We start from the raw sequence: 19,997 nt of genomic DNA on the forward strand, positions 1-19,997 counted from the left end.
TGATGTCCAATGTGATTGGTCTCAGTAAAGCTCTTCAATCATATCAAGCAATAAAATGTACATTTTTAAAGGCAATTAAGTGTCTATTTACAATGTAGTATCTTGACCCTATTAATGATCCTGACATTCTCGTATGAGATCCTGCCCATTACTAAGAAAGTGTAGAAACAAAGTAGTTATCACTGTGACTCACCTCTACCGTTCGAATATGAATCTGGCCGTTGGCTATAATGGACATCCCTTGGGTCAATATGTGCTCGGGGCTGCCTGAGTCTGCATCCCGAAGTGTCTCCTCCTAGTTATCTTAAGCAAGAGTATCAACTTGAAACTTGAAGAAACAGAAAACTCACGGCTCGTGCTTTGAGCCACTGGTCACCCTCGGTAATCTTGGCTTTAGCCAACGATAGTAACCTTGGGTCCAGGGTGGTCCAGTTAATTTCGTTGAAAAGGGCCAGGATGGCCAGTATCAGCCTGTTCTCGGTCAAAAGGACCATTTTTTGGGTCTGCTCAACTAACTGAGCCATTTCCAAGTCGTATTGCTGTCTTTGAGAAGCAAGTGAGGCGGCCTCTGGGAAAGTTGTAGGATGTATTAGATCTGGGAAAGTAGGGGCCAATACTTCTGCTTCGATTCGTAAAATTTCCTCATAGCTGATGATTTGCATGGTGTGTGATACGCTCACTTTGTCGTAGTTGGAATTCAAGCTGAAAACAAACTTCGCGGGTATAAAAATTCTTCAGGGGTTCTGTATACGTAAAACAAAGTTCTATAGATTTTTCTAGGCTAGTCTAAGAAGATGCCTATCTAACTGAATGCGGGAGGAGCGCGCGTAGTGGTGGCAAGCAAAAGAGTGATTATTGAGAATGCGTACTACATGGCGCGGTCGTGAAAGTTGAAACTTATTGAGACTATGTGGCAGTTGCAGCACTCTCACCAAAGGCGCATTTGCCGACCCAGAGTCACCATTGCAAGGCTTGTGCGAGGGCACGTTCGCAGCGACCAATTTCACGAGGTGGGAGACCAGATAACCTTGCCCAAGCACGGTTAGAATAACACTTTTCTTGTGAAAATTTGGAGGCCAGGATGAGGGATGCCAGAAAGGCTCTACGGGGACACAGGAGGGGAGATGGCAAAGAAAGGGTGGTGGAAAGAGGAGCCGTTGAGACCTGCACATCTACGCTGGACAGAGAGTCTTGTGGATAGATGCACGATTCAGCCAGATCTTGTGAACCAGAATCGGCAACACGGAATGTTTGCATAGAATTGTCAATGAAATTATTGATGATGTTGATCTTGCCGGAGTTCTCAAGAGCAGTAAGCTCAGCATCCATCGCCAGCTCTTCTGGGGTAGCTTTCTGAATACTGCTTTTGGGCTGAGCATAAGAGCGAATGCCGATGTTTTCCTCTTGCAAAATCTGTGGGACCTTGGGACGAATGGATTCTAGATAACATAGTGCTATCTGCAGTACGTTTTTAGATGTCCTTGAGTGGCGAAGGACTTTATAAACAAAAGACTTGAGGGGTAATATCTGATCGGATTTGGTGCCCGAGGCAAGCAAGAGGGTCGGGGAAGGGTTATGGCCGGATACGGAGGGATGACTGTTGTGTGGATGTATTGGATGTGTATGAGACGCTATGGATTGCAAATCGGAAGAGATCTGCTTGGAAGTTGGACGGGAATGAGTAGGAGGAAAAGAGCTACCCCCTACTTTGGCGGGGGGTAGGAACACGGAAGGAATATCCTGAGGGTGCCAGATCTCGGACAAGGTGCTGACAGCTTGATCTGCAATGGAATTTAAAAAATAAAGTGAGTATCTCCGGCAAGGTGGGCGCTAATTGAGGACAGGACGGACCGGCAAGCCTTGAAAAAAAATTTTGTTTAGAAGAAGAGGCGCTCTGGGAAGAATCCTTTGGAATTTGCGCAGTGGTGGGTGGAATAGATGAGTGAGAACGACTTGATTCTGCAGAAATGAGACGGATGGAGGGGTATTCAGTAGGTAATGATACAGAGGCATGGCAGGTATGGATTGTGGGAGAGAGGCCAATGCTTTCCTCTTGCAAATTTTGGGAACCTTGGGACGAATGGCTTCGAGATAACATAGTGCTGTCTGCAGTATGTTTCCAGATGTCCTCAATCCTCAAAGGACTTCAGTGGGTAGAAATAGGGAGGGAATGTCTTGAGGGCGCCAGATCTCAGATAAGGTGCTGACAGCTTAATCTGCAATGGAATTGAAAAAATAAAGTGAGTATCTCCGGCAAGATGGGCGCTAATTGAGGACAGGACGGACCGACAAGACTGGAGGCGAATTTTTGTTTAGAGGAAGAGGCACTCTGGGAAGAATCCTTTGGAGTTTGGGTGGTGGTGAGCGGAAGATGAGCGAGAACGACTTGATTCTGCAGAGATGAGATGGATGGAGGGATATGCAGTAGGTGACGATGATACAGTGTGAGAAAGCGGGACTGGTGAGAAGCGGCTGTTGATATTGATCCGAGTCGTCTTTGTGTACAACGAGGCCGGCGTGTTGGGTGATAATTTGAGTGGCAATGTGCATTAGGGATTGAAAACTTTGTGGGTTTCCTGAGGTGGATATGTTATGATGACAGGGCCAAATAGAGTTCTTTGTCAAAATATTTGTTTAATCGGAACTCGGTGCTAGTGGAATGACTGTTATGTGTAGTAAGGCTTCGCCTTGCCTTTTCGCCCATCTGAGGGACCAGATCAACCAGGGAGCGTATTTGATTCAATGGTAAAATTCCACCCATAATGGTGTTATCTGTACGTTGACTTCGTTTTAATTTATACATGCCGGTTATTGGCTCTGGGTAAGGTCCACGGATCGCAGAACCTAGAGACTGTGGCTGATTTAAAACCTCAAAACGTTGGACGTATGCGAGAAATCTTCCAGTAATATCGGGAGACACAGTACTGGGTGTCTCTCCGACAATGCGAAAAATAATACGAATGTCGACGACAGAATGGCCTACAATATTGGCTGGTCAACGGGGTTCGGAAAAAAGTCACAAAGAAGTACTACCTTGAAGCCCACTGCGAGGCCACTCCTCAGATTCATCCACGTTTATGATTGCTGAATCGAAGTATCCAAAAGGATGTTTGTTAGATGGCGGATATGCATTAAGTGTGACTGCCTCCAGGATCTCATGAGGGTATTGGTACGCAGTCGACTGTATACGGACCTTATGCCATACCTCAAGTTTTGAATACGGCAACGGACAACCGGGAGGAGAAACACGCCTGCCAGTTATCCCCTTGATGTGATAACCTCGAGAATTGGTGTGTCTCGGATTTGATTCCTTATTGATGAGTGACACATAATCGGCAATTGCTGGTCGTAGGTCGGGAATTTTAAAAATGCTCGCAACCTCGTCGATATGCAATCTTTTGGAACTAGCATCCCTAGATAAATGGGCAACAACGTTTTTGCTGCAAGAAAATGTTCTGTAGGGGACTGGGCCTTCCAATACGCCACGCTCATAGAGACTAGCTTTGTAGAAGTAATCCACAATGCGATTGGACTTTGCTGATTGAAAGGTTGTCATCGGCATGATTGTTGAAAGAAGTTCTGACGTTGTGTCCATCACAACCTCGCCGTTTTCCTCCCCCTCATCCCCCTCCTCCTGCTCCTCCTCATCCGTAATTGTTGCAGAGTGTATAGCCCGAAAATCGATCCTCATTTCTCGTATAGCTGTAAACAAATCGAAATTGCGCAATTTGTCACGACGATCAAGGTATCGACAAACTTGAGGCTCGTATCTTTGATTATTGCTGGAACTGGAAGGGGCTTTGACCACCTCGATATGTGCATGCTCTGTCGTGTCTGCAGACCATTGGATTGCACATCCATTTAGTCTAATTGCGTGTACTACACTTTGCAAAAACTCGAGTTTTGGAATATAGAAATTATCGATTGGGTTGTTTTTTTTACCTCGACGTGCTCCCGCGTCAAGGATGGCTTGTTTATTGGCATGGAAATCTTGCAGTGCCTGCTCAATTCTGAGACACATTGCCTCGGAGATTGTTTGAGATTGTGCGAGATACCGAAAGTCCATCAGAGACCGGATGGCTAAGATAAAGGGTGTACTGACTGTGTCTGCAATGAGAGCAACAATGTATCGCTGAACGTCCCGATGTTCCCTACCGGTCACTTGTTTCAAGGAAGAAATCCCTTCCTTGAAGTGTCGGAAACCAGTGCGGTGCTGTAAAATCGAAAATCGAAAATCCAATTCGGAACCTCCGACTGCAGCAATGCACCATTTTGCATCATGATCCCAGAACATCTTGTGCCAGTGATGAAGGGGTTCAGGCGTAAGGAATGCAGAAGGATCAGACAAGGGCCAATCTCTCCAAAACGGTAGGTGAACCCCATTGAGACGGTGCTTTTTGCTTTCTTTTAGATATGGTTCGAGATGATTAGGGGGCTTAACATTGTTGATGGCCATGATGGTGTTGATTGTATGATCTGCAGTTCGGGAAGGGTGGCGAAAGGAATCCCCAAACGTCTCGTATTGTGCCAACGTCACAGAGGATGTGGATCCTGCGACGCAAGCCGCCAGAGCAGATTCTGGAGTATCAACGATAAGGGCAGCAAGCGGTGTAAAGCAGAAACGATTATTCCCCAATGCATCTGCTATGGTGGTTCCCACCCTCGCAGTTTGTTTGACCAATTCTAGAGCAATGTCCATGCACTGGTGATATAGCCGTGCTGCCATCATCCCATTCACAGCTTTGGAGCGATGAAGAAACTTTGGTATGGGAAGAAGAACAAAAAGAAGGAATAAATGATTTGACGATTTGTTTCTAACGTTCATCATTATGTTGGCAATGCTGATAAGGCCAGGGTAGGCGACACGGCCTCCGGTCATGTTGGAAATGTTGGTTTTATCCGTGGAAATAATAGGAGGTACAAGTGTTGCTCCTTTTGGGAGCTGGTCCTTGGGAACCTTGTTATACTGTCGTCAAACTTGGACAAAGGCATTGCTACTAACCTGCATAAAATGCGCAATGTCACCGCTAAACCACTCAGTGTATACCCGCATCATCTCGTTGCACTTGTCGAAGAGCTTGAATGGGCTAAAGTGCATGCTATCTTGGAGCAAGGGACTGATGAGAAGCGCCTTGATACATTCCAATCCATCGCGGTAAAAAAGCGTTAGCTGATTTTTGCTTGGTATTTCTGGTATGATCGTTTGACTCTTCCACTGCGGACCAGAGGGAAGGATCTCTGCCCGGTTGCGTAGATCTTTTGCCGACTTGTAGGACAAGTTGAGTTTTTTTATCTATACGGGATCGACTCAGCTGAAATAAATAATGATGGGAATGTACGCTCAATTACCAGTTCAAGTTTCAAAAAATCATTCAGCATTCCTACGCTCATGTCAGAGCGAAGTAGGAACAGGGAGAGCTCCCATTCATCTTTCGAGGCAAAAGGATAGTACAAATTTTCCGCCCGCTGGGGTTCGAATTGATCCTGTTTGAGCTGATCCATGAATGTAAGGCCTGTTCCAAATGCTCTTCCAGCCCCGTTATAATCCTCCTTCACGTACGGATAGCTGTATTTTGATGCCTTGGGGGGTGGGTCATCTTCCATCTCTGATGACGCGCCAAGAAAATTGTCGATATAGTCCACTTCCATAAAATTACCAATTTCGGGAGAAGGGTCTCGAGATACGGGGGTTGCTGATCTAGATGTAGAGCTTGAACGATTGGACTGAAAATGCATAACGTTCTCATATTGAAAACGACATGCCGATTTTGGTTGATTGATGTGATTTTGGACATCTGCATGCTTAGCGAATGGCTTGTTGCATCGAGGACAACGCACACAGATTTCCTGAGTTCTCTTGCCCTTGCCCTTTCCCATGTTGAAACAACGACTCATACAAAAGCGAAGATACGAAAAAAAAACTGATAATGTAATGTTCAGTAACGTGCAGTGGGTCTATAAATGTTATCTGATTATGTCTCCGTTAATACAAACAAATTTCACATGGGTTAGTATTCAACCAATCCGTAGTACAATCCAAGGAGGGCTTCGGAAGAGCTTTACTGTATATACGCACCAGAACAAAGACACTAACACATTTTTTGAAGTGGGTGGAAGAAGCATCAACAAACGTAAGTTAGTTGATTTCATTGACCTTGATGATAAATTCAAACGCACAGCAGTTACAGTAAAGCCAGAAGCTTTCATCCCAGCGAGAATTTGCGTATTGGTCTGGCGATACGAGCAGCACACAACTACAGATAATAAAACAATCGTCATTATGTTACAGGACATACACGCCTTTCAGTACTAAATAAAACATGGCATGTATGTAAATCAAGATGTGTGTCAATGTGTTGTACAATATCAAAGTCGCCGTCGTTTAGAAGGCGGAACAGACTCTGATTCTGATGAAGAGATAAGCATTTGCGACGTAAAGGCATAATCGAACACACGTACTCGGATTTGTGCTCTCCAGCTTGACTTTCATGCCATCCAGATACAGTTTATCCCTCACACTCGTACCAAGTTCCAGAATCTCCTTGGGAGTTCCTAGTTTGTGACGTGGTTAGTGAATATCCAAAGGCAGACACTGGTCCACCTACTCAATTGCGTTGAGGAATCCGCACAGGCATCACAGTCAATGAGAGTGATTACGGGTAACTTGAGCATCTTTGGGACCGAGGAACGAGGAAGCTGGTCGATACTGCGACATATAACCTTGTTCAATTCTCCGCTGCAGACGCCCTGAAGCTGGACAAAAAGCAAACTGGTGTCGGTACAGCAAGGGGCACCACCAATGTTGTTATGTTTGGCTTCTGCGTCGTAGGCTAGAATCATACGGGCATAGCGGCAAAGTATCATTTCATGGAACTTTTCTGTCGCCATGATATTTTGTGCATCCTTGTTTTTGTCCGTCTCAATCATGTAGTGGATGGACTTCGTGCGATGACATAGCCACTCTAGAATAGCCAAGGCTTCGCCACGGGCAAAGATGCACGCCTTGCGCTCTTCGTCGCTCAGGCTGTTGGTATCCCACCGCATCCATGCGTCTAACTGTGCCGAAGTCTTGGTGGAGAACATCTGATCGGGATTTCGATAGGTCTCGTAGTCGAGCGCATTTGCCAAGATCATGCACACGCACAGAGCTATCAAGCTCGAGTATCCGGACTGCGTACTGTAGAATGGGACATGGTACATTTCATAAAAATCTGAGAGAAAATAGAAGAAAAGAATCAGATATCTTGTAGGAAACGGTAAAAAACCTCATACCTTCTGGGTCGCTGTCACCTTCAACCAAAACCTTGTAGAACCAATGTATAGTTTGCTGCAGGAAAAATCGGGACGTTGAATGATTCGTATTCGTTGCCCTGTATCCAGCGGTAAAACAGTGAATGATTCCTGTCAGGGTTTCTTCGAAGGAAGTGGAGGAGTAAAAATGTCCGCCACGGCAAACCACTGAGGAGATAGAATACGCCATATGTAGAGTATTCGGTCTCATGAAGCTGTTTTTCAAAGTAGCGTCAATATAATCAAATGGGTAGGACATTCAAAAATCACATACAGTTCTGACTGGTTATCGAGAACAATCGCCTCGTAAATCCAGTCTTGGTGGTGCGTTTCCCCGTAATCCAGCTTGTCTCCCAGAAATACACGGCGGTCAGAAGAAAGGTCAACATCCAACCGTCTGGGATACATGATAATCCACAGCTTTAGTCCATGAAGAGGTTGGATGAAGGAACAGAAACCATTGGCATCGATATGGATATCTGAAAATGCCCCCTCTGTAGCTACGAGTCCCCACGACATATCACCAAATGGGACGGGGGTACTATACTTCCAGCTACCAGATGTAGCCCGAAGAGCAGCCGCCTCAGTACTCAAGTCAAAAGAGTGAGCGCCTGCATGAGGTAAAGGGATGTCGAGGGCATTGAGGATCTTTCCTCTTTTGCCTTTCATCCTCGCTGCTTCCATGACCTGAGAGAGGGACCCACGCTTAATCCTCTCGATGGGGTTAGACGACATGGTCGACATATCTGTTACGGCCATTAGCATGAGACGCAGAAAGAAAAATCAAAACATCGAAGAGGAAACACACCTTGGATTGACCTGGTGCTCGTCATATCACCCATATGGCGACGTACCTGGCTGTAGAACTCGTCGGAGCAAGTTGAAATAGACTCCTCTTGAGAAGGAGACATAAGGACGACGTTCCTTTCAGAGAAAGACTCCATCAGATACATGGATTTCGTGGTGCTGCGGTCGAATACCGCAAAACATGATTCTTCGGGACGTGCTATGTGCAATGGAACTCCATCGACGTAGTCACTCTCGACCAATTCCAGAACCCTTTCAACACGATCCACGTCGGCTTGACTCTTGTTTGGAGAATAAATAAATGACGAAAAAATCAATATCGAGAATGACTTACATGGGCAACAACGCAGAAACTTTTAAGTTGGCCACGACCGTTGTAGATGGACCAAACTTTGGTGCCATACACCTTCTCCGGAGTGCTGACGACATCAAGGGTGGTGTTGCTGTCGTACAGATCGACATCAATACACAGGTCGTCGTCCGAATCAAATGTGTCGGTAGCCTGCGTCGGCTTGCGTTTGGGAGGCCGCTTGGAAAGGCCCTGCCGGCCCTTCCCTTTCCCTTTCTGAGAGGAGTCAGCCGTGGTGTTTTTGCTCCTGTTTATCTGGGAAACAGGAGGAATCCTCAAAATAAGAGGAGCAGGAGGTGCGTTCTCCCCCTCCTTTTCGCCTTGGCTGTCTTCCAATGTATTCCTCTCCATGTCTGAGGAATCATTGTTTTGCTCTGGGCCTACCCCCTCTCCATCGACCGACATTCTGTCCTCCTGGACTGGTGGAACATCCCCTTGCCCCTGCTTCTCGGTCTCATTGTCCGACGAACTGTCGTCTGGCCTTTCCTCCTCACCATCTTCTGACATTCGGTTCTCCTCGTCGGGTCGTTCTCCGTCTTGCCCCTGCTTTTCGCCCTCGTGAACTTCCGACATATGATTTGCCTCGTCAGAAGACCCTTCAGCTCCTTGTCCAGCCCCGCCGTCTCCCAAATTTTCTGGACCATTGGTATGTGGACCATCCTCCATTTGATGGTCGACATCAGCTTGCTCCGGATCGACGTTCATCTCACAATCCCCTGCAGTTGAGGGCCCAGTATTCTCAGTCTGAAGTAGACCAGATCCAATATCATCACTCCGCGGCAAACCAGGTTGCTTGTCCGTGGGCACATCCTTGCCAGCCACCGAAGATGTGTCTTCCGGAGGCTGTATATCTGAGGTAGGGACCGTATTGTCCCCGTTCTCCTGTTGACCCATGCTGACATCCTTGCCAGCCACTGAAGACGTGTCTTCCGGAGGCTGTATATTTGAGGTAGGGACCGTATTGTCCCCGTTCTCCCGTTGACCCATGCTGACCATTTCCGTCGTGTCCACTTCGTGATCATCGTCACCCTCCGCGTCTGCGTCGGACCCTTCACAGGTGGTTTTTTCACCATGATGGGAAACGGTCTGAAGTTGAGCTGTTTTAAACGGATTTAAATCATGTAATTGACGCAGACTTTGCTTATAACTTACCGTGTGGTTCAGTGCTGTGCCTTGCTAGGTTAGAATTTGCTGTAACCTTGGCGCTGCTCGTTGACGCTGGCCAATTATTAGTTTAAATTGTTATTTTGTTACAGTACGTAGAACACACATATGAAAAAGTGAAACGCGGGATCTTGTGCAATTACCCGCTCGCATTCCATCCAGCAGTCTGAGATAACAAGTTTATATAAGGCTGACTGGATGTCGCAATTTTGCGCTGCAATGATTTTCCAAATTTCCATCTCCACTTCACGCAGAACACGGGGGCGACAATTACCGAGCGCTTTTGAGGCCTAAAGGAGTGCGTTAATCCAAGTTAAACTGGGAGGATGTGGATACACCTACTTTAAGCAGCTGCTCCCGGTCACATTTCTTAGAATACCAAGATTTATTCACAAAAAGAAGGATGGGGGATATGAAAAGGGCGACATGCAGAGGAATTTTTAAATGAGATGGCGTGACCTCTGAGAGGAACAACGCAGCATCAGGATGGCCGCTTGCACTAGGGTATGTTGAGCAGATTGTATCAATGAATAGAGGAAAGAAAACTTACTAGAGATTTGCAAGAGTAGCCGTGTCCGTTGGAATGTCTGGTAGAATGTGTTCATTGTCCTTCATACCGCGCATTCCTGACAAGATTTGGTAGTGTAGCGAGGCGCAGTACACATTCCCGATTATTTTCCCCACAACACCCTTGAAGTGGTTACGCGCCAGACAGAGTAATAGCGTTGATTCCGAGGGCCCGCCCTGGGTGAAAGCGGATGACGGCGTGTCACTGATAGAAGGGGTGTTGATGTTTCTGTGCGACTTAGAGTCGGCTCTGAGGATGCGCTTCCTGGCAGAGCAGAGCATTGCCGGCCAGTCCTTCAAGTCATCTACAAGCTACAATAATTGTTTGAAAATTAAGAATTAACATTGAGTGACTTCATGATCGCATACCTTGAACCGTGAAAATATTTCCTTAGTTCCTGTGCTGGCCTGTATTTCATTCAGGGGCACGGTCACCGGCAACGATGGTCCAAAGGCTGCTGGCCACAACGCTACGAGATCGAGTAGACGGTATGCTGCAAATAAGCTACCCGCCTGCTCCCATGTAGCCGAGGTTACGCAGGGTGTCTCTACGATGTTGTTCTGAAGGGCAGCCAAGCTTTGCCTATACTTGATGGCCGCTCGCATGCTCGATGATGAAACATCGTAATTCAAAAAGGTGAAGTCCTCATATCGTCGGAGGAAATCCACCATCCTCTACAGAAACTTGATATTAGTACCATAAATGGCAATCCAATTAAGACCTACGCGGAGTGGGTGCGACTCTGGCAACATGTTTTCCAGAGTCTGACGAACGACCTGCGTTTCGAAGAGAAACACCAGAATTTCTTCAGCTTGGAGTCGGGCAACGGGGGAAATCTTCTGGGCTTGCACTACAAAACTTCAACGTCTCACCCTGCATTCTATTTCTTTGGGTACTTACTTTTTTTTGTGTGTTTTTTTCTGGTGTCTCAAATTTTCAACTAGATGAATTTTAACTGAACGAAAACTATTATAGAGTGTCTAGAGTATTGTCTATGTCTATTTTATTAGAATGTATGTTAAATCTATGGGGAGGGGTACTACGCTATGACGAACGGAAAGAAAAACAATCAAGTTGGAAACACGCTATTTCCGGAGCGATTCTTTAGGGTAGGTTTCCCGTCCTGAAGTCACGAGTTGGTTAAAAAAACGCCCGTGATGCGGCTGATGTAAGGGGGCGTTTTTTTAACCAACTCGTGACTTCAGGACGGGAAACCTACCCTAAAGAATCGCTCCGGAAATAGCGTGTTTCTCACCATATGTTTTCTCTTTCCGTTCATCATAGCGTCTTATCATAGTAATAGGTTGTGTAGTATCTAAAAATAAATTATCACAAGTTAAGATGATAAATTAAGTGAGATGAACATCGATTAACAGTCTTTAAGACCCACAATGTCTAGTTATAAACGCAGATGACTTGACAGCCTAGGCAACCGCACAGTGTGTACTAATCCAACCCTCCATCTAATCACTAACTTCAGGGAAATTTAATTATGATCTCAAAAAATCAGGACATTAATCCCTTCATAGACATTGAAGCAGCGGTTTCCGATGATGATGAAAGTTCGGAAGAGCTTGATTATGAAGGGGGCCAACTACGTATGTTCCAATAATTTACATATATTCTGCTCAATATGTACTGATGCTAATGGGTTCTGACATACAGTGAATGATAACGATGAATACTCTGAGGATGAGGAACGTGTTGCACACTCTCGGCTATATCATGCCATGCAAAATACAGATAACGCTGATGAATGGAGCGATTTGTTGCCCATGCTTCTGCCTTCACGCATGAAAATTCGTCCTGACAATGATATAGAGCCATCTAGTTCACGAGAACTTATACAGAAATATGGCAATCCCCAACCAGGAGGACTTGGTGATAATAATTATATGCCTTCCGCGACTGATATCATGTATGAAATAGGTTGCAAGGTACGCAAAAATAATATAAGTCTTCAGTCAGCATTTATTGATCACCTTACGAGTGATAGGTTGGACGCGAAGAGGCCGTCGCTTTCAAAATTATGCAGATGTCAACGAACCCTACATTTTCCATCATCCTTGCCCGGTCTGTCTTCGCTCAATCCTCAATTCCTGGGAGAATCTACGTCGAGGCGCCATCAATGCAACATGCGCATACGTTAGCCTGCCTCGTTAGAGAGCTTAATCCGACACATTTAGTTAGGCTATCCTCGGAGAGATGTATGGAGATCCTATCTCATCCCCCACCCTCACGCCCTGAAGACCAATCGTGGGTCAAGGTTGCTGGAAAGCGTAAGGCTTGGACGACCTACGCAAATGCTACCGGCCTTGTGTTCACATTCCAGGGTCGGAAAAGTGTTGTTCTTATCCCCAGACCTCCGGACAACATCAAGAAATCGCACCTCGACAGGATATTCCAGGATGGATTTATTATCACGGATTTCGACGCCATCGATCTCAAATATCTTTCCAATGTCCTCCCAACATCGTCCGAGTTGGAGCAATTTCGCGAGTGTCCATTTGTAACGACGGAGACCTTAGCGCAAGCCTCGAAAGCCATCTCCATGACTCGACTGAAACGATATGATCGAGTCAAAATTATTGGTGGAGAATACTTAGGTCTTTTTGGAACGGTCAAGAGTGTTTCTGACGCTGAGGTGGAAGTGCACATCCCCTCCCAAGGTATAACACAAGCAGTTGCACTACACGATCTACGTGCAGCTTTCCAGATAGGCGATAGTATTGAAGTCGTTGAAGGGGATCACAAAGATCTCCATGGATGGGTGTCAGACTTTGATGGAAGATCTGTTTGTATTATCGCCCCAGAGCACGAACGCGAAGTAGGTGAACTGTCATTCTCTTTGTCTCAGTAGTGTTCAACACATTTTTCAGGTCATTGTGCCCATCCACACAGTCATATTCTACGTCCCCCCTGCCCATGCTACTCTTCGCCCGCGAAAGCGTCATTCGTCAAAGCTTGGAGAAAGAGACCACAACGACGTCTATATAGGTTTGAGTGTCATCGTTGTCGGGAATAATACATTCAAGGGGTACTATGGCATCGTTAAAAGCACTACCCCCGACGGCTTTGCAGACGTTGAGCTGGAAGCTCGTAACCAGAGGGTGGAACGTATTAAAATATCACATTTAATTATACAGTATGTGGTTTCACTTGATTCGTTGACTGTCAGGTGCTTACTGACATTGTTTCAAGCAACCGAGAACATATAAATTCCGCTCAAGACCCCGGGCCTTCTGGTGGAGCAACTCCAATGCCGTCCACAGTAGCAAGTTTTCTGTCTCCTGCATGGAATCCGTATTCAGCAATACCTGTACACTCGGCGGTGGAAATCGCAGAACTACCCTCAACCATCGCTCACTGGCTAGATACGAAATACGATAAGCTGAAAGGATTACGATTAAAAGTCGTAGACAAATCCAAGGGCGACCATCAAGTGGCGATGGAACTTCTCAGCCTTACCGACGATACTGCCCACCTAGCATTACTGGGACGTACACTGACATTACCGAAATCAGTGTTGTTTCCAATTCATCCTGTAAAAAAGGACGACTTCGTTACACCGCTTGAGGGCGATTCAATGGGGATTATATTCAGGATACGATCAATAGACAAGGATATTTGCGTTGTACATAAATATCCCGTTACTCGTATGAAACGCGGTGATACATTCCCAACTTTTCCGACAACATCTTTGATTCAAATCTTCCCCCCGTCCCGTGGTGTCAAAGTTGTAAATATGTAGGGTGCAGCATTACTTGTATCTCGAACACGGACTTGTAGACATATACGGGTTTTATGTCATTCTATTTAAGTGTATTTCGGCAATCAACAGTGCTAATGGTTCGTAATGTGTTGATCGTCTTGAACTTAAGCCACCACCACCACACCAAATTGTTGCCTATCTTTATCATGAACCATTCCAATAGCAACAACGCTTCGCAACCTCAAAGTCGCCGCCTCCCTAGCATACCCGAAGAGGCAGAGTTCTTTGTTTTAGGTCTATTTTCATGTTTTAATCCACCTTCCTCTAGAATCAAGGCATAGAGGCCGTTAAAAAGGCTCTTGACCAATTTCAACTCACTGAACAGAGGTGTCTAGAAGTTCAGGCAGAGCTACGTTGTTATATGGACGACATTATGCGAGCATATAAATCCAATGAAGATCTTCTGTTTGAAACCCAGCTCGAAATCGCCCATCTACGGGTATCCCTCATTAGTCGGGGAATACCTATTCTAATGCACCCTCAGGATAATCCGCGATCATGATAGGTGCAGTCTTTTCCCCTCTGAGATGTAACTTTACTTAACTCTAAGTAGGACATGGAATCTGACTATAATGTATATGTGATATATTGTAGTAGATAGGGGTACTGTTTCAGTACCTGTAATTTCTATATGGCACGATATATTTTTGACTGATGTCCGTCGCCTTAAATTTTGAAAAGAGGCTAATTTCGCATACCTCCGGATCGTAGCTTGACATAATTCACCACCCCTTGTCTCTATTTCTGCATTACAACCGTCAAACCAGCCCAATATGCCACCTAAAGGATCCAAAAAGAAAAAGGCGGTTGTCAATGCCACGGTTGAAGGTATCATCTATATATCCTCATTACATCCGCATACTTAATGTTTTATCCATCTAGGACAAGAGGTTGAACAGGGTCCGAGCTCCGTGGCAGAAAACGAGCCACCTCAGGCTCCTGAAGCAGGTCTGTACTAGCATTTTCTTTGTTGAGATTCACTGAACTCCTTATTAAAAAGACCACAATGGCCGTCCTATCCGAAGCACCCGTGGTCTTGGTGGAGTAAATGCTCGGCAGGAGAAAACATCTAACATCATTTTTATTGACTTCGAGAAGGCTGGGAAGAGGAAGTCAAGGGCCGCCAATGTGGATACTAGCGCCATGCCTGAAAATGAGATGGCGCCTCCCTTGAAGAAACCTCGCAATGGGGTGAGTCTACTGTTCTAATCTTAAATTTGCTATCTTCCAAGCACGTCTAGGTTACCGTTGTGTCGCATGTAGGTCCCCCTATTCAAATGCAACCAAGGCCAACGCCTTCAGTTGCTCCTTGGGATGTCCAACAAGTCCAACCAAGCCCACGACAATCTCAGGGTGCCCCCCCTCCTGTCCAGATCCAACGTGCAGCTCAGAGAAATCAGGAGCACTCAGAGCTTGATCATGCTGTCCAAAGACCCACTGCCCCCATCCAGCGCCCCGCTGCTCCGGTACAACAGCCAGCACATCCTGTCCCGCGCCCCGTACAACATGCAGCACATCCTGTCCCGCGCCCTGTACAACACGCAGCAAATCCTGTTCAGCGTTACGCTGCCCCTGCGGCAGAGAATTCTGTCCAATACTACGATGCCCCCGTACAACAACCAGTGCATCCTGTAACACAACATGCCCCCGTACAACAGCCAGTGCATCCAGCAGCCTATAACGCCCACCAAGAGGCTAGCATCAGCCATCAAGACGAGGAGGAGCAACAAGATTACGAAGGCATAGAGCAGGAGGAAGATGAGGAGGAGGAAGAGGGGGATAGTGACGGTGAAAGGCAATCTGAGGAAGCATCAGGGGACGAATGCATGCAAGGAATTGATGAAGAGAATATTGGGGATGAAGAAGCTCTCCAATATGTCGACGGTGAAGCCTGCTGCCCAGCGTTGGTTTAACTCCACCTTTATGTTGTGTTTGCTTACCACCTATGTTTGACAGTGGTTGATGAAGTTTCCGATGATGAAGAGGAGAGGAGAGCAAGGGCATTGCTCCGCCAGCCTTCCCCCCATGTAATCATTTCTCTGCTGTATTTAATGTCTAGCTAATGTATTATTGATATAGGTTGTGGAAGTAGAGGATGTTCTTCAAGAACACCGTCGTCGTAATCGGGCGAACAAGCCATCTCGCCCTGAGGCATTGCGCAAGGCGGCTGTTTCGCAAGGAGCCGTATCCCAAGGTTTGACAAGGGAGAACAACGAAGCATCTGACGATGATGAGGTGCTTGGTGAGGCACACATCGCTCATAAGAAGTCCAGTACTTCTTCTGCTAGGGAAGTATCCAAGCATTCAGTTGCATCCTTTACTGGTTACTGGAAAGATGTGCTCAAAATTGCACGCAAACTGATGTGCCTGTATGTAGTAGAGGAGGTCCCCTTTCCCACTCGGGAAAATCACTTATTAGTCGCCGATGGATGTGTGAAGATGGCAGTAACCGTGTTTGAAAGAATGAACACGGATAAAGTGTTGCCTGATAGTAAGTTCTGTCTTCTGTGATTTTAGTTAATTGGTTTACATAACTTTGCAGAGAAAAAAACGCTCCTAGACAGGAATACCGCCGTAACGGTATATTTTTAGCGTGTTCTTTTAAGGATATCGTACTAACGTGTCTGTTCTCATTAGGCATTTGTCTACGCGTCAACCTTCCGGGGAAGACTGAAGACGATGATCAGACCCCTGGTCAAAAATGCGTATGGCCTCGAAGTCCCGTCGGAGGTCATCGCCGCGAACCCCAATATGTTTGAAAATCAGATGGGGGAGATCGAATACATCAAGGACAGGGTAGCATATTGGCTACTCAATGGTAAATACCACCGGGGTGTTGCCAAAACCCGAGTGAGTTCGCCGTCCATTTTACCTGGCTTACCACTCATTGATTTGTTTCCAGTATCACGATGTCCCATTTGGACATCCTTTTGTGAAGAAGATCTGTCTGGACTTCTTCTACCATCCTACAAAAGGGGTTGCAGTCCCCATCAAAGGTCTGGAGACAAAGACGGATTTCTTCAAGACATCGCTTCCCCACAAAGCATTTGCGCTTGTGGCCAGTTGTGTAGTTCTGATTTCTCTCCTGCTATTGGCACTGCCTTGCTAACAAGCATTTTGCTGTAGATCCACAACTGTCTTGAGGAGTGGAGGGATGGGATTGACCCTGCAAGAGGTGGTCCGTGTTCGGGTATTGAATTCAAGGGAGAGGAGTACTCCCTGAGGTATGATGCCTGCATGTTGGTTGCAGCAGAGGCAGAGAAGGATACCTTGAACCAAGGTCCTCGCTTGGCTCGCTTATGTAGGGAAGTGGCTGAGGAAGGATGGTGTGTATCTTTTTTTATTCATTTCTTTCTTTGCATCATTTAGATCTCCATAATCAGTGCTATTATGAGGCCTACGAAGAACCCCCCCAACCCTTATAGGATGACTCTCCATTCTATCCCACAGGAGGAACTAGATTACGGTCCAGAAGGGTAGTTGGGTGAATGAGCGGGGCAGCTGCCGGGTGTGGATTAGAAGATACCATATTTAGATCGTCACATATTAATAGTTATGCATCTACTAATAGAAACATGTTTGGTCCGATCCAAACATAGATTATCTATTTTTAAAATTGCCCATTTTAGTCAAAAATGGTTCGGTTTTCAGTGTGATATTGGCACTTGCAGGAATAGCCACACAACACTATACAAATGAAAGTGGATACTATATATGCCTTTGTACCTATTTGCAGTGTGTTATGATGTGCTACAAATCTGTGGTAGCATGCTACAAATCTGTGGTAGCATGCTACAAATCTGTGGTAGTATGCTACAATTTGTATGTCAGTTGTATACAGAGGGGTATGGACCATGGTAAGCATGCTACACGCCGCTACACAGCACTCGCGTTACAATACAGATCACTACAGAGTACCATGTCACGTTGGTACCAAGCTACAGGTACATCAGTGTGTGTTACCCAAATGGGACCGTTACTATGGGCACTACAGAATTACGTATCACTACGGATCATTACCTACTTGGCCCCGGTATTGCTGATGATGGTTAGGGGGAGCATTGGCAAGGGCATGTTAACAGGCAAGTTAATCATGGGTAACTTGGAGTTGGCAACCGGCAGTGTGTTTATAGACGAGTGAGCCATGGGAGAGGGATTCATGGGCGAGGGATTCATGGGCGAGGGATTCATGGGCGAGGGAGCCATGGGCGAGGGAGCCATGGGCGATGGTCTGATGGACGAGCTGGGCGAGGGATTCATAGACGAGCTGGGTGATGTATCCATGGGCGAGGGATTCATGGGCGATGGCTTTGTGGACGAGCTGGGCGAGGGTGCCATGGGTGTGGGATTCATGGGCAATGGTTTTGTAGACGAGCTGGGCGAGGGATTCATAGACGAGCTGGTGTTTAAGAAAAAGTCTGGCGAGGCATCCATTGGATGGTGGTGTTCAATTGGCGAGGGTGTCTTGGCAGGCATATCTATTGTGGGCGACATATTAAGTATGTCTTCTGCACGCAGGGAGATAGTAGACGGAGTATGGGTTTCCTCAACCATGGGCGTTTGTGAATTGACTACTTTGGATAGGTTGTTCAACTCATGGCTGGTATGTTGTGCAGAGTGGTCCTCGTCGAGATCAATGGGTTCAGCAGATGAGCCTCCGGACCATGATCGACTGAATGCAGCTAGTTTCTCTGACGAGTGTACAGGTACGTACTCAGCTTCAGAAGCCATGTTCATGGTGATGTTTGGAGACCCCATTTTTTCCAGCCCATCTTCAACAATTTGACAGTTTCCGCACATAGCACTGTAACATTGTACAGTAACATACGATACAATGAACCTATACATTGTGATGCATTATACGGATTCAAAGAATTCATTAAAGCAGCGAATATACACTATCCAAAACAGGGAATTTACAATGTAGCATATAGCGTGGATTCATTGAACAGCAGTAATTAATAGGACTTCTAGCTGACATCTAGTAGGATTGTCGGAATATACAGTGAGGTCGGGTCTTAGTGTACTCTGCGGAAATTTCTAAGTAGTAATACCGACAATTGATGATCGGGTTTGGCACAGTTGAATATGTGCATACCGCTTGGTGCTGGAAGTCAAGGGTTCATGTCAACGAGTCAAGTACAATTTCAAACTTGACCTACTAGGGAGTATTGTACTTCACATTACACTCATGTCTGAGGCAAGGAACAGTGATAATTTGTTTTAAAGAAACTAACTATGTATCACTAGCTATGTATCTACTGCTCCTTCTGCTTTGATATTTCGGATTTCATTTTCTTGTACATCATAAAATAATTGCTCTTGTAATTATGGCGCCCTGCAATCCCCTTGAGGGTGTTAGTTGCCCGCTTCTCAAAGATTTGGAATGATTTTCTTTGCATGTCGGCGACCTTCAACTTCTCCATTTCGGCCATATAAAGGCGGTGAGCAGCGTCGCGATATGAGATGCCAAGTTTTTCTACAAGTGCTTGGACCTCAGCATGTTGTCGGAGAAGCTCCTTGTCGGTAAGCGGCTGCCAGAAGTGATCATTAGTGTGTGTGAGTGGCGCGGTTTGGATTTTAATGACATACCGGGTCGGGTGGTGCGTGCAGCGTTCCCGCAATAGTGTTGTAGGTCTGTAAGCGTTCAAGATAGGGATCCTTAGGATGGTAAATACTTTCAATATAAAAATCAATTAAAACTGATTACTTACCAGACCGTCAGCATTGGCGATTTCAGTCTTCATTTCCGCTTTTTTGTGATAAGCGGACATTGAATATTCCAGAGAGGGCACCACAAAAAGGGGGACAAGGTACTTCTTCCCCCCGGGCCCCTCAATAACAGTATAACCACTGGGAACATTGGATTCAACAGTCTGAGGCTTGGGATTGAAATCGGACATGACGCGACAGTGGCTTTGGGAGGAAAAGATAGGATGCCTCGAAAAATCACAAGAGATGCCATGATATACCCTTGCACGCCAAGCATTTGCGGAGGCAATCATAGGTGCACGTCTGGGAACAATCACATGACCTTTCGACTTACA

General features: G+C 46.1%; 5 protein-coding genes across 5 annotated transcripts; 3 read left to right on the forward strand and 2 right to left on the reverse strand.

Moving 5' to 3' along the window:
• Window positions 1-111: 111 nt before the first annotated feature.
• JR316_0006499 (uncharacterized protein) lies at window positions 112-10,930 on the reverse strand (the record flags this gene model as incomplete). Its single annotated transcript, XM_047892245.1, has 22 exons — window positions 112-141; window positions 194-295; window positions 351-702; window positions 962-1,781; window positions 2,665-2,932; window positions 3,074-4,759; window positions 4,820-4,966; window positions 5,003-5,293; window positions 5,350-5,724; window positions 6,178-6,254; window positions 6,460-6,552; window positions 6,606-7,211; window positions 7,273-7,505; window positions 7,565-8,036; window positions 8,099-8,378; window positions 8,432-9,543; window positions 9,599-9,664; window positions 9,717-9,900; window positions 9,953-10,109; window positions 10,161-10,489; window positions 10,547-10,852; window positions 10,904-10,930. 22 exons carry the CDS (start codon window positions 10,928-10,930, stop codon window positions 112-114), a joined length of 8,013 nt encoding a protein of 2,670 aa, XP_047749594.1.
• A 294-nt stretch (window positions 10,931-11,224) lies between these two features.
• JR316_0006500 (Transcription elongation factor SPT5) lies at window positions 11,225-13,929 on the forward strand (the record flags this gene model as incomplete). The annotated part of the gene is made up of 7 exons (XM_047892246.1): window positions 11,225-11,287; window positions 11,384-11,422; window positions 11,689-11,776; window positions 11,844-12,115; window positions 12,175-13,005; window positions 13,058-13,323; window positions 13,380-13,929. 7 exons carry the CDS (start codon window positions 11,225-11,227, stop codon window positions 13,927-13,929), a joined length of 2,109 nt encoding a protein of 702 aa, XP_047749595.1.
• Window positions 13,930-14,723: 794 nt separating this feature from the next.
• On the forward strand, window positions 14,724-17,430 carry JR316_0006501 (uncharacterized protein; the record flags this gene model as incomplete). The annotated part of the gene is made up of 11 exons (XM_047892247.1): window positions 14,724-14,778; window positions 14,833-14,898; window positions 14,951-15,141; window positions 15,192-15,834; window positions 15,907-15,977; window positions 16,030-16,441; window positions 16,493-16,530; window positions 16,588-16,800; window positions 16,853-17,017; window positions 17,077-17,276; window positions 17,334-17,430. 11 exons carry the CDS (start codon window positions 14,724-14,726, stop codon window positions 17,428-17,430), a joined length of 2,151 nt encoding a protein of 716 aa, XP_047749596.1.
• A 664-nt stretch (window positions 17,431-18,094) lies between these two features.
• Window positions 18,095-18,626, forward strand: JR316_0006502 (uncharacterized protein; the record flags this gene model as incomplete). The annotated part of the gene is made up of 2 exons (XM_047892248.1): window positions 18,095-18,484; window positions 18,567-18,626. The coding sequence occupies 2 exons, from the start codon at window positions 18,095-18,097 to the stop codon at window positions 18,624-18,626; spliced, it is 450 nt and encodes a 149-aa protein (XP_047749597.1).
• A 582-nt stretch (window positions 18,627-19,208) lies between these two features.
• JR316_0006503 (uncharacterized protein) lies at window positions 19,209-19,853 on the reverse strand (the record flags this gene model as incomplete). The annotated part of the gene is made up of 3 exons (XM_047892249.1): window positions 19,209-19,484; window positions 19,543-19,611; window positions 19,665-19,853. The coding sequence occupies 3 exons, from the start codon at window positions 19,851-19,853 to the stop codon at window positions 19,209-19,211; spliced, it is 534 nt and encodes a 177-aa protein (XP_047749598.1).
• Between the last annotated feature and the right edge of the window lie 144 nt (window positions 19,854-19,997).

The sequence above is a fragment of the Psilocybe cubensis genome, chromosome 5, assembly GCF_017499595.1.
Source record: "Psilocybe cubensis strain MGC-MH-2018 chromosome 5, whole genome shotgun sequence".
Lineage (NCBI taxonomy): Eukaryota > Fungi > Basidiomycota > Agaricomycetes > Agaricales > Agrocybaceae > Psilocybe > Psilocybe cubensis.